At 37.0% G+C, this 14,728-nt stretch overlaps 1 protein-coding gene across 1 annotated transcript in view; it reads right to left on the reverse strand.

Annotated features, from left to right (window-relative positions):
• Positions 1-14,728, reverse strand: part of PIEZO2 (piezo type mechanosensitive ion channel component 2) — a 265,739-nt gene that overhangs the window by 52,979 nt on the left and 198,032 nt on the right. Inside the window, exons 27-33 of the mRNA XM_075270713.1 lie at positions 11,747-11,843; positions 10,989-11,148; positions 10,629-10,718; positions 10,234-10,355; positions 7,532-7,603; positions 2,759-2,862; positions 1,680-1,778 (exon numbers count right to left, since the gene is read on the reverse strand). Of these exons, the coding sequence (XP_075126814.1) occupies positions 1,680-1,778; positions 2,759-2,862; positions 7,532-7,603; positions 10,234-10,355; positions 10,629-10,718; positions 10,989-11,148; positions 11,747-11,843 (744 nt within the window). The remainder of the gene's footprint in view (positions 1-1,679; positions 1,779-2,758; positions 2,863-7,531; positions 7,604-10,233; positions 10,356-10,628; positions 10,719-10,988; positions 11,149-11,746; positions 11,844-14,728) is intronic.

Raw genomic sequence — 14,728 nt, forward strand, 5'->3', positions numbered from 1 at the left:
CTGGTTTAGTGGAATATTCACACAGTAGAATATAGAGAGGAATTTGAACTAATGGCAGAAAACCAAAGCTGAGCCTTGGTTTACTGATGCCAGTTTTTCTATCCATCGTGATTAGTCTTATATACAGTGGATCTAATTAAGGGTGGTCGTGCAGCCTGGCTACCATGGTGATTAAGCCTCAGATTCCTTTTTTCTGTGCACTGAAGCCTAAGGCCCCATGTTGTGGAAACACTGTTTTGGTCTTTCAGTTTTTGCTGCATTTTTTTGAGCCAAAGCCATGAGTGGAGTTAACAGAAGGGAAAAAAACTTCCTTTATATTCCCTATTCGTTTTAAGACACTTTTGACTTTGGCTAAAAAAAACATAGCAAAACGTGCAACAAAAAAAGCAGTTTTTCCACAATGTGGGGACAGTCAAAAAAGAAGCTAAAAAAAGTTATAAGGCAACAGCAGGCCAGTTTTTGAAGAGAATTTTAAGATGGCCTCAAACACCTCTAAAAATTATGCCATGTGAATATACCCTTACATCTATTTATTTATTGCAGGTAAGGCTGGATTCACACCAACGCTCGCTCTACGTTAGGGGATTCTGTCCTGAATCTGTTTGAAAAATGCAGAGAGAAAAGTCCTGCAAACAGGATGTTTTTCAGGTCCCCAAGGTGCAGGTGTGAACCTAGATTAAATGTGATACTTCAGTGAGCCTTTTTAAACAAACTACTTATCAGACTAAGACCCCACATTGCAAGCCACAGCGCTTTTCACAGAAAGTGGAAAAATCAGCGGACTTTCTTTCCTTATTATACCTATGCAGAAAATGCCAATGTTTCCACAGATCTAACTGACACATTGTGATTTTTGAAATAGCAGCATTTCCATGGCAGATTTGTTTCTGCAATGTGTGGATCCACGTTGCAGGTACTGTGATACACTGCGTTTTTTGCTGCAACATTTCTATTGAGGCCAAAGTGCTGCATGTTCACTACGCGGGGCCTTAGCCTTAGCCTAACAGTTTTTTGCAGTACAAAAATCAGCTTAGCCTGCGTATTACAGGTCTTTAGACACCTCCTTATCCAGTTCTTGGGAGTATTGTATGTATGGTTGATGTGGAATATACCCCACATTATCAATAAGATCAACTGATAAAGCTGGCAGATGGTTATGACAAAACCTATGCTTAGGGGCATACAAAAAGTAAATATGGTGCTTTTTACATAGCCTATCCAGCACCGTAAACATAAAAATAGCATCTTTTACTTTTTATAATACTTAGTTATTATGAATTCTTACCAGCTTCCTGAGAAAAAAAGAAAGAAAAGGAAAGAAATTCTGTTCTGACTTCCACCTTATTGGTACATGCACTTCAGTTTACCTTTCAATAACAGTAATAGGAATGTCATGGAAAGATAACAATGCCTGCATTTGCATTTCCATAAAGACCAAGTAGAATTTTGTGTTGGGCATAAACAATTTGATTTTGCTTAAAAAAAAAATAAAAACCCCAAAACTGTTCACTGGAATATTAAAGGTGACCAATATTCTGATTCTGGGTACTAATTTCACATGTGCCCACACATTCAAGAAAGAGGAAATGCATAGGGGCATTTTTGAAGGGTACAGTTTACCAAAGCACTACCCCCTACCAACACAGTGTGCACACACTAGTTAAATTCCTTATGAATACCTTTGCAGCTCTGATTAAATACTGAAGAATTGTTTTAGGCAGTTTAATGACAGACTTTGGCAAGGCTAAAATGGCTGAAGCAAACTTTCCAATAGCTCTCTAAAAGAAGGACAAAGCAATAGGAATTAGTAGGAAACAGTGAATACAATGACCATAGTGTAACAATACATTAAAGCACATTAACAATGTTAAAAACTGCACCAGAATCAAACCAGTCCATGGTTAGTTAGTGACCAGGCATTCCTGCTGATAATTTAGTAGATACCATAAAAAGCAGTATATTGTTCCACACCCTTACATAAATAAGCATATAGGTTATTTGTGGTTTCATAGTAGTAATAAGTACAATGCATTATTATACATAAGACTGATACAATGAAAACATTCCAAGTATTGTACAAATGCAACAATATTAGGTTTAGTCTTTTGCAGAGAAACACTGTACACACAAAGCATGCACCAATTTCAATCGCAGCATTCTATACGTTCTGCTTTGTCATACTGCAGCCATCACCAAACATTATTACTGAATTACTATTATAAAGACAGCGCAGATTTTTGGTATTGTCCATAGAGATAACCAATGGAAACGTAAGATCATACTGACAACATCTGTACATTTTACATAGTCTAAAACAGTTTTATTCTTTCAACTCTTTTATTACAATACTATATATGTATACTGTATATATAATAAGAAGCTGAAAAAGAATGAAGTCACAGGTAAGTAGAGCAATTCATTTAAAAGCTTTTCAAGCAACTGCTGTAAGCAATGCCAAGATTTGCTTCTTCACTTTTTTCTTTCTCGTGTTATTGAAAAATAAAGCTCTGGGTCAGACTTTATTTTTCAGGTCTCTCCTAGTAAAAGTGAAGACAGACATGTGTGGAAAACACCTTTTCCAGAACAAAGGGTTTTGTCAATGCTATAGGCAAGCAGCATTGAAACTGAATGAAACAACATGTTCATTGCAGTATTTGGACACATAGACGTCAGTAGACACATCCTATTGAGTGTGTCTTGACAGAAGAAGTTTGTGTCTGCCGTGCACAAGACATCTTTCTGTCCCATCCAAACCTACCTGGAAAGCAGACTTTCTTCTGAGCTCATCCTCATCTTTCGTTTCATCTTCTTCTTCTTCTTCACTGTCCGTCTCAAACAAATAATAATCACCGCTTCTGACCACTAAGTAAAATAAAGCAGTTACTCATTTCTAGAACATCTACAAAACATCTTCTTATCACCACCAATATTCTTGTCACTTAGCTCTTACCACTATAATGTGCCCTCAGCAGGTAGTTTACCATAGACATTCCTAAGTACATCAGCATTTGGCTTTACTACAGTGAAAATATTCATTGCAACTCTCCATCCTCTCACCATAGACAAATCATCAACTTGTCGATGGTGAACATAAATAACCAAGACACAGCATTTTTATCTGTAAGCTGAAAGTGTTAGAACCTGAATGATTAAAAGTCAGATTAGTGCCTGTGAATTCAGAAAGACCTTTTTCGCCTCCATGTTAGTAAGTATATTAAATAACATATGTCTTATATCCTTGAGCAGAACCTTTATTTCTGCATTGCCTACTGTTTCACCAAGCCTAAGAAAACACAAAGATGGCAAAATGAAAGATGGTGAGCATTATTTAACAGCAGCCACTTCATTACTTCCTATGTACAAATGGATCTATTAAAGTAATGGGTGGCTTTAAGCTTAACACTCAGGTATCAGTCATTGAAAGAAACTCGTGAGAAATGAACATTTTGCCCTTATTATTATTCACTGTTAATTCAACAGAAACTGATCCAACCTTTAGAATTGCAGCAAGTTGTGTCTGTGCATAGAATAGAATAAGGTTTGGGTAGAACGAAAATTGACTGGCAAAGATAAAATTTGTATAAGATAAAAACAATGTCTGTGATGCAAACACTGCTGGGGGTGCACTGGGCACTATTCTGCAGGGGTGTTTTCATAAGTAAGGTGATGTACAACATGTTCTGTGTCTAAGGTTTCTGGTAAGCACTAGAATAAATATTGCACATAGCGCTTACTGTACATGTGCTTCTAGTAACAGTACTAACTGTTGTTTAACTGACCTACTACAAATATTAGTTATATGTTTCATCAAGCCATGAAACTTATTTTAGAAACATAAGGGTGTTTATATATCATTTGGGCCTGGCCAGTCAGTTTTTCCCTGCAGCGGACAGAACTGTGTGCTTTTGCTATCTGGCTATATTTCCCCACTTGGACTCCATCATAATGATCTCATGTACAATAAGTATACATTGTAAATAATGTATAATAATTAAAACATTTTAACATGATTCAGATTTCTAAACTTTTCTAAATCTCTTTGAAACTAAATAAGCAGCCAACTATGAGTTTACTAAAGTATACAATATTAATAATATATAGTAAAGTACAATATGTAATACTTTTATTTTGAAGTGTGAGCAGACCTGAAATGTACACCCAAAGTGGGGAAGATATGTAAAAAAAACAAAAAACAAAACTGTTAACCCTTTAAAAAATGGCAAACCCCATCCTACTACAACAGTTTTTCATTTTTGTTGTTTTACTCCTCGTCTTTTCTTTCACAGACCTGTATTAGGGCTGAATTTTATTTATTCTTTTTGTGTGTAACAAATTATACTTACTAATTGTGCCGATTAATATTGTGTACAATGTACTGGAAAAAAATCTGAGTTGTGTGCAATTAGAAAAAACTGCATGTGATCCATTTTGTTATGGGTTTTGTTTTTATGGGATTTACTGTGCAGCAAAAATTACGTTTTTGATAATCTGTGGGTTGGTATGATCATAATGATATTAAATTTATTTAGCTTTTTGTTATGTTTTAATACTTTTACAAAAAAAAATACTAAAAATATGCCATATTCTGATACCCATATCGTTGCAATTTCCATCTTTTGTTGTGGGGTACACTGTAGTTTTTAATGATACCACTTTGGGGATTGTTTGAAGTTTTCATCACTTTTTATTCAATTTTATTTGGTACATGAAAAAAAAAATATTTTTAATTTATTTCTTGTTATGGTGTTCATTGTATGAAAGAAATATTGTTATATTAAATGTTCTTTATTTACGTTTATTCTTTACATTAATTGACATTTTCTCATGAGGATAAGAGCGTAGAGGACTGAACATATGTGAACAGACCTGTAACAGGTCATTTATTTTTTACATTGTACTAAAATATTGTAAGGTGGTGCAAGCAAATGTTATTAAATGATGACATGGAAGACAATTATACCTCTTACATCATAGTATAACTGAGGTTACAGTTTCCAGTTCAGATGTTTAAATATGCAATAATAAGAGCAAAATGGAAGGAAGATGTTGCAGAGGGAAGCAGTTCATTTGGGCAATGACACAGAAGCACAGGATCATGTGGGCACCAGTTTCTTTAGGTTCTAGTATTAATATCACTTGGAGTGAGAGTTATATGATGCATAGTGTGACTTGCTTACTGTTTACTGGATCCACAGGAGAACAGGTAAGGTTTTGAGAATGTATGCTGGTAAAGGAAGAAAATAATTCTCTGGGTTAATGAACCTAAAGCGGTAGTGTCCAAACATCCGAGGCGCAAATCACTGCTGCCCAAATGAACTGAGCCCAACAGTCTATACCCAAATATCAATGCTAGTGAAACACTGCAGAGTTTGTAGAGAATATTCACTTACTACAAATCAATATTAATAAGAGCCATATTCATCTTGTCAGTGATATATAACATATAGTTGAATGGGGCTCTTAAAAATACAATTGAGAGAAATGTCTTTAGTTTTCTAAACTGTGCGATGTATAAATATGACATAAAATATTGCCATTGCATAGTTCCTTGTGCAATTTATATTAAAAATATGCATTTCTATGTTGCAAAAAATGTAAGTGCAATAGTGTATGCCATGTTTACACTGCGCAGTTCATAGGAAACCCCTTGAGTACCAAACAGTATGTAAAGCAATGTGTTCTGTAGTGTTTCTATTGGCAGTCAAGGGGGACAAATTTAATGGAATGGCCTTTATTTTTCATGTTCTCCAGTAATACCATCAGTACAGTATATTGTCATTATAGAAGAAATACTCCAAAAAGCCAAAACACTCCTGCAGTCTAGTGTACTGGGAGGCAGTAACAAAGTAAATTAAAGAGATTTTAAGAACAATAATTTTAATGACCTATTCTTGAGATAGACCATGAATATCAGATTGGAACAACATCACTCAGCTAATGAGGAAGCCCTGTGCAAGTGTCTTGCCCCCTTCGTTGTTTAGTAGTCACAATTCCATATATTTTTAGCAGCTGAGCCTGATACTGCAGCTCAGTCCTACTCATTTGAATATGACTTAGACACTGTGAGCCGCTGTACCAGTCACAGCCATTATAAAATGTATAGGGGCCTGCTTGATAAACAATAAAGGCACTGACCACCTATAAGCAGTAAATATTATAGTTCCAAAAATCTCCTTTAATATACTCAAAACTGTCCTCTATTTCTGGTCCTTAAAGAAGTTGTTCAGGATAAACAATATTTTCTAAATTTGGCCGGGGAGATAAATGAATTTTAAAAGAAACATATTCACTTGTCCCCAATGCTTCGGTGTCCTCCAGGGCAGTCTGATCCTGAAGCTCGGCTGCCTTCTTGTTGTTAAATTTCTCACCAACTGTGACATCCCCGCTCCCTTCGACTGAGGCCACTGATTGGTCTCAGCAGTCACATGACTGCTGAGACCAATCTGCAGCCTCAGAAAGGGACCTGGTGATGTCACTACCTGTGACGTGTGGCAGATATTTCCACTGGAAGACAATAACGGAAAACAGCTACAGGGCCAGATTGTGTACCAGAGCACCAGGGACAATTGAGGTATGGTTCTCTTTTATTTTTTTCACCTCTCCTGACCTAATTAACAAATAAAAATTTAGCCTGGACAACCCTTTTAAGCAGACCAAAGAAGTGAGATATTGGATGAAGTTCTACTTCGACAAAGTACAGCCAATAGAGCTCTTCTTATGTGACAACATGAAAATAATGAACACATTATCAGAAGATGAGAAAATATAGGCCAAAGTCACAATTAAAAAATGAGACTGGTCTCTTTAACAATATTGCCTTGAAAATCAGAATAGAGAATCACTTGGCACAGTTTCCTTGTGACTCCACATACTTGGTCAAGCAAACAAAAATCATAAATTAAATTCTTAGATTTGGATAGGAGTTAAACTCTTCATGATATGTACAGAGGTCTTTAAGGTAGGAGAACAAAGTGCAACTTCATTAAAAATTATTAGATAATTGGTAAATTAGTTACTTGTGCATAATATGCTCTAGCATATACTGCCACAACATAGTCCTGGGGTGTTTCTTAAAACCAAAACTATCATGTTTAAGGGGTTTTTGCAGCTTATAAGCTCGTTGACCTATACTTTGGGTAGGTCATCAAAATAAGAGTGGTGGGGATCCAAACACCGAGATCTCTACTGATTCGCTGTATAAAGTGGCGGTTGCTTTCCATAAGTGCTACTCCTGTTTGCTGTGAAGTCCCATTGAAATAAATAGGGTTCAGCTAAAAAATCAAACACAACCTCTGTACAATGTGGAGGATGTGTCATCAATCTTATAAGCCCATAAAACTGCTTTAAGAAAATATTTTAACATAATGAATCTGACTCTTTCCTGCAATAGATATCCCTAATTTCTATTAGCAATGTATTAACCTTCTGTGGAGACACAAAGAATAAACCATGCATTAAAACAAACTGACGAGTCTGGTCAAGGATATAAGGCCTAAATCCATACACTTGGTAAATGATCAAGAAAACCTACTGGAAGCATGATCAACCCAAGGCCGCCACCACTGCTTTTTTTTGCCTTTGACTTTTTCTTTTTCTGCTTCTCCTAAAATGAAATACGTTAATACATTAATTGAGCATAAATTGTTAATAAGTTATTCAACATTTCAAAACACAGATATTGACAATCTCAGAGATGACAGTCACATCTATTACAACTGTATATCATACAGACTACTCATTGGGGAGATATATCAAGACTGGTGCTCATATCTCTTAATAAATTAGACGCCTCTCCTGCCCTCTGTGCGCCTGAATTTCCAGTGTACAGCAGCTAACAGATGGTATAGATTTGAGCTATAGTTTGCACCACTTTCTGGATCAAATTCTTTTCAATTTGTTGAGCTGTGTGCGGCTACACCTCCTCCAGCTAAGTCCTCTGTCAACACCCACACTTTTCATGAAAGTGAGGTGGGGGGCCCAATTGCGCAAAAAGTTGCACATTTGTAAACTTTGAAACTGACGTAAATGTATGATAAATGTGCACCAGTGTGCCTATCTGTTTTATTATTTGTTCATTTTAATCCATGAAGGTGGGGTGGGGGGTGGTAAATATCATTCAATGAAGCTTAATTGATCAATCACTTTAATAAAAAGTGATTAACCATTGAAATGTTCAGTTACAAACTGTACTAAATTCAACATACAAAAGTAAGTGCATTCCCAATAGTAAACACTCAGATTACAGATATCATTGTTAAAAGGGCATTTTGGATCAAGAATGCTGCAATCTGATTGGCTGTTCTAGGCAGAAATGTATGTTGTTTATTCATACTGTATATTTTGTGTATATTTCTATTTATGTTTCGAGGTTTCAACTTTCATTTATTCAGTTAACTTCCATCACCTTGTTCTGTTAAGGGGTGAACACATTTTGGGGAGCTACCAAGAAAACGACAGAGGATGTATTGTCTCCACATTACTCAACTTTGCTTCAAAATCTACCTAACCTTTCAACAAATTTTGCATAAATCAACAGTACCATCACATGTTTGGCCATTGTATATTTTATGTTCTGCATTTTAGCAGTTTTCCTTTCTGCAGGCTCAAATTTATCGTTCTCCTTAAGCTAAATGGAGCAAGCTACTATGGGGTCATGGACAGCACTCAAACATTGCAAGAGAATCTGCTTCACACCTCTATATCAACTAGAGACAGAAATAGACTTGACAGGCTGATCAGGAGGGCCAGCTCTGTCCTGGGGAGCCCCTTGGACCCAGTACAGGTGGTGGGTGACAGAAGGATTCTGTCTGTGGTGACCTCCATGCAGCAGAACAAATCCCACCCCATGTATGGGACCTGGATGGGACTTGGCACCACTGTAAGTGACCGTCTGCTCCACCCCAAGTGTGAGAAGGAGCGCTATCACAGGTCCTTCCTTCCAACCGCGACCAGGCTGTATAATCTACATCAGACCAAGCGAAGATCACTCCGCACAGAGAACTAATGATTATGACTATGAAGTCTTCCTTCTTTCTCTTCCGTTCCTAGGCTGCTATGGACTCCTAGTATATCTTCTCTTCTCAGCATATGTGTGTCTACGTCTGTAATATATTACTGTGTATTATCCTGTATCTGTATTACTCTGCTGCTGTAACATACTGAAATCTCCCCACTGTGGGACTATTAAAGGATTATCTTATCTTATTCACACTCAACTACATACATACAACTGCTGCAGAATCATATAGAACATTATAGACAAGTACTAATCTCTTTGATATTAATAAAGCCCTTTAGGTGAGATAGAAAACTTCCTATTTAGCTACTTGCCGCCTTTCTTTTTTTTAACATTAAGAATTTTATTGAATGAAAGAAAAGATCAAGCAAGACTTGCCACCTTTCTTTATCTCTATTATTATTATTGTTTATTTATAAAGCACCATTAATTCCACGGTGCTTTACATTTGGGGGTTACATACAGTACACAAAATATAGAGGCAGATATAAAACTAACAGTGACCGACTGGCACAATGGGGTAGAGGGCCCTGCCCGCAAGGGCTTACAATCTATCTCTTTGTCTACTCTCTCATCTCTTGCTCATTGCTCCCCCCATAGACTTCTATTGTGAGCTGTAATATGACACCTCTGCAACCTTCTGTCAATTTCACTCTAATAGTATGTGATTTGGCAGATATTTCATGGTGAAAGTCAGTTTTGGAGGCTTAATAAGTGGAGAAAGATGTATTTGTTCGGATGAGATCCATTACAAAAGTTTCTTATATTTACTTGTACTATTGGTTTATGCAAAGTTTGAAGAAAAGTCAGCGACCATTTAAAATCCATGTTTATAAGATCATGAAAAAATGTATACTCAATCAATCATGAAACTACATTTACATATGGATGTATTTTTGGAGGAAGTTCTCAAATTATGGCTAGCTTTTTTCCACTTCTGCATGTAAATGATAAACCATGAATATTTATAAAACATCTGCAAAACATCAACTACACAAAACCTAATGGAAATATATATATATATATATATATATATATATATATATATATATATATATATATATATCCCTTAAGTACTATCATGGTGTCTATCATAAGGATATGTGTATGATAGTGGTGTATGATAGACACCAAGATAGTACTTAAGGGTTAATTTACTAATTTTGCAATTTTACATTTCATAATTAAATTTTCTACTGTATATAAAAATACCATACCTTCATCATCATCCTCCTCATGTTTCTGAATCTCATGACCTTCTCCTGATTCCTGTGCAAGACTTAACATTCTTTCTTTACCTTTTTTATATTTTTCTTGCCTGGCTTTAATGCGATCCATCCTGGTAAAATTCAAAGTGTTACGATGTGTCTGGTAGACAGGAAACACATTATAAAAGCAGTCCATACTAACAGTGGACAGAATTATGATATAGAATTATAACCGGGAATGTTCTGCATCCACTGTATGCTTATTTATATAAAGCTCAAACAAAGATGTAGAAACTTTCTGAAAACAAAAATGTTAAGAACTTTGACAATTTATGTCTAATGACTTGGGCTATTCTTTAAAGGGCCTTCCACAAAGTAGCATTAAAGGATAGACATCCACATACTGTCTCTTCAGCTGATCCATAGATTTTTTCTCCTCTTCAAGCCTTGCCTTCACAGCTTTGACAATAGTAGCCTGAAAGAGTTCTGCCCCTCTGAAGAAAAATAAAGGAAAGTTAAACATGTTGTACTTTTCCATAGCTGTGATTAGTGAATCATTCATTGTGAATTGAATTTGGTTAAGTGAAAATTTTTTGCTAAACCTAATGTGGAATATTAAATATTATCATCCTAGCATTCCTTCTTTTCCCAATCATTCATTTATTTATGTACTGATAAAGGTCATGCATGGGTTTTATTCTCCATAAAGGAGGTTACAATTTACTCACATTTGCATAGTTAAAAAAAACACAACTATGACATACCTTGAAGCAAGAATCTGAGAAGATTTGATATCCGCAACTACATGTAAGAAGTAATAGCTCATGAAAACCCGTCTTTGCAATAAGAGAAATGCAAAACATATACTGTCCCAGATGATACCAGCCTCACCACTTGGTAACTGACAGTTTTTCTGTTCCATTGCTAAGAAAACAAAAAATGTAAAAGTAATTCTTAAGATTGTTGTTATATTATCATACTAAATGTGGTCATATACAATAGACTAAGGCCAGTTGAACCAGCTGATTCTGCGGGACCATCCTATCTATTGTGTATTGGCTGTTCATCTAAAATTCTTTTGGCAAATACTGGTGGAGAAAGGACCAGGCCAGTAACTATGGCATACCATTGCTAAGCCACAGAAGGGATTCTATGCTATCCATTAGTAAGTAAAGACCATGGAGAGTGCTGGCACTATTGTACTGGACCCCCGAGGACAGGAGAGATGAGTATACAATTATTATAATTTTCTTCTTTTTTTTTTTGCAAAAGTCAGATGACTGATTTGAAGTAAAGGTATGTTACATATGGTGCCACAACAGACAAAAATTTTATATATATTGTTAGGTAAATTACCATGTCACATCATTTCATAATGAGATAAGTTCCATGGTAAACCTTTCTGTAATGCAGGCCTTTACTCATAGGTCATGACAACTAAATCATATCAGACTTTCACTATATGGAGACATCACTTGCAGTTAATAATGCATAAAGTTAACACAATTGTTGAATTACTTACGGATATCATAACCTTTAACTGTGCATGCCAGACTGAAAGCCTGTATTAACCAGCAACTGTTTTCTATCAGTGAGTCTATGTAGCCACATGCCCCTATCTGCAACAAAAAAAATATATAAGATGGGTAAAAGCAGGTGTACATTTATGGCATACATATTTGGATTGGGGCAATTTGGATTGACATTTCCCAAACCAGTTTTCAAACCCTCCACTGGAGTGAGATGAGCCAGAATGATAGAATAATAAACAGCCTCCTGCCTTATAATTATTATGGTGCATCTTGGGAGGTCCTTTGAGCCAGAAATGAAATTTAGACCAGTCAAGAGCTGGTCAAAATTTCAAGTAAAACTTACACAGGATTTGTGGTACAAGATACAGTCAGTCAATCTGTTGGGCCAATGTGTTCCTCCTGCCCTAGCATGCCTTGATCCTCACTTTGCTTTGCCCACTTTTATAAAAACGTGGCAAGAAAGTCAGAAAATGGACCAGTTTTGGCACAAATCATCTGTACACCAAATAAAGCATCACTTTTATGCCAGAAAACTGGCAAACATTGTGTAATTAATTCAGGCCAATTTGTGAATGGTATTTCACCTCTAGCAGGGAAGATGTGCAATACCAGTGACTTTGTTGTATAGCTTCTCTGTATACAGTAGTTAACGTGCTGACCACATAATTTAGCATTCTATATTTTACCTTTTAGGATTTGTTCAAATATATCAGGAGGCCACCCTGCTGTCACCCTGCTTTTTATTTATTTATTTTGTAATCCAGATCTGTTCAGCCTTTCCAAAGATATAAGTCCCATTAGTGTTTATACAAAAGAAGGTCTATTAGCCAAGTGGGCAGTGACATTGCATGGCATAAAGGACACAGAAACTCTGCCCTAAGACAAACCACAGCATTACCGCCCACCGTGCTAATACAATTTAATTTGAATAAACACTAGTGCAGCTTTCATTTTTAGATTCTATCCATAGCTAAATGGATCTGAATAAACAAACAAAAAAAATGATTAGCATAACAGTTAGAGATGAGCGAACAGTGTTCTATCGAACTCATGTTCGATCGGATATTAGGCTGTTCGGCATGTTCGAATCGAATCGAACACCGCGTGGTAAAGTGCGCCATTACTCGATTCCCCTCCCACCTTCCCTGGCGCCTTTTTTGCTCCAATAACAGCGCAGGGTAGGTGGGACAGGAACTACGACACCGGTGACGTTGAAAAAAGTAGGCAAAACCCATTGGCTGCCGAAAACATGTGACCTCTAATTTAAAAGAACAGCGACGCCCAGCTTCGCGTCATTCTGAGCTTGCAATTCACCGGGGACGGAGGTTTCCGTCCAGTTAGCTAGGGGTTAGATTCTGGGTAGGCAGGGACAGGCTAGGATAGGAAGGAGAAGACAACCAACAGCTCTTATAAGAGCTAAATTCCAGGGAGAAGCTTGTTAGTGTAACGTGGCACTGACGGGCTCAATCGCCGCAACCCAGCTTTCCGTGGATCCTGAATGGAATACACTGACAGTGTATTCCCGTATACCCGATATATACCCCCGATACCCGTTCCAACGGTGTGCCCCCCCACCTTCACCCCAGAAATACCCTGCAAGTCCCCTAGCAATAGAATTGGGGCTATATACACCCACTATTTTTGCTACTGCCATATAGTGCCATTGTCTCACTGGGAATTCAAAGAATATATTGGGCTTACATATAACTTCAATTCCAGGGAGAAGCTTGTCAGTGTAACGTGGCACTGACGGGCTCAATCGCCGCAACCCAGCTTTCCCAGGATCCTGAATGGAACACACTGACAGTGTATTCCCATATACCCCATATATACACCCCAAATCCCCGTTCCAACGGTGTGCCCCCCCACCTTCACCTCAGAAATACCCTGCAAGTCCCCTAGCAATAGAATTGGGGCTATATCCACCCACTATTTTTGCTACTGCCATATAGTGCCATTGTCTCACTGGGAATTCAAAGAATATATTGGGGTTACGTGCACCCACAATTTTTGCTACTGGTATATAGTGCCATTGTCTGACTGGGAATTCAAAGAATATATTGGGGTTACAAATACCCTCATTTCTTGCTACTGCCATATAGTGCCAGTTTCTGACTGGTAATTCAAAGAATATATTGGGGTTATAAATACCCTCATTTCTTGCTACTGGTATATAGTGCCATTGTCTGACTGGGAATTCAAAGAATATATTGGGGTTATAAATACCCTCATTTCTTGCTACTGGTATATAGTGCCATTGTCTGACTGGGAATTCAAAGAATATATTGGGGTTACAAATACCCTCATTTCTTGCTACTGCCATATAGTGCCAGTTTCTGACTGGTAATTCAAAGAATATATTGGGGTTATAAATACCCTCATTTCTTGCTACTGGTATATAGTGCCATTGTCTGACTGGGAATTCAAAGAATATATTGGGGTTATAAATACCCTCATTTCTTGCTACTGGTATATAGTGCCATTGTCTGACTGGGAATTCAAAGAATATATTGGGGTTACAAATACCCTCATTTCTTGCTACTGCCATATAGTGCCAGTTTCTGACTGGTAATTCAAAGAATATATTGGGGTTATAAATACCCTCATTTCTTGCTACTGGTATATAGTGCCATTGTCTGACTGGGAATTCAAAGAATATATTGGGGTTACAAATACCCTCATTTCTTGCTACTGCAATATAGTGCCAGTTTCTGACTGGTAATTCAAAGAATATATTGGGGTTACGTGCACCCACAATTTTTGCTACTGGTATATAGCGCCATTGTCTGACTGGGAATTCAAAGAATATATGGGGGTTACAAATACCCTCATTTCTTGCTACTGGTATATAGTGCCATTGTCTGACTGGGAATTCAAAGAATATATTGGGGTTACAAATACCCTCATTTCTTGCTACTGGTATATAGTGCCATTGTCTGACTGGGAATTCAAAGAATATATTGGGGTTATAA

Source organism: Leptodactylus fuscus, chromosome 4 (assembly GCF_031893055.1).
Source record: "Leptodactylus fuscus isolate aLepFus1 chromosome 4, aLepFus1.hap2, whole genome shotgun sequence".
In the NCBI taxonomy this organism is placed as follows: Eukaryota; Metazoa; Chordata; class Amphibia; order Anura; family Leptodactylidae; genus Leptodactylus; species Leptodactylus fuscus.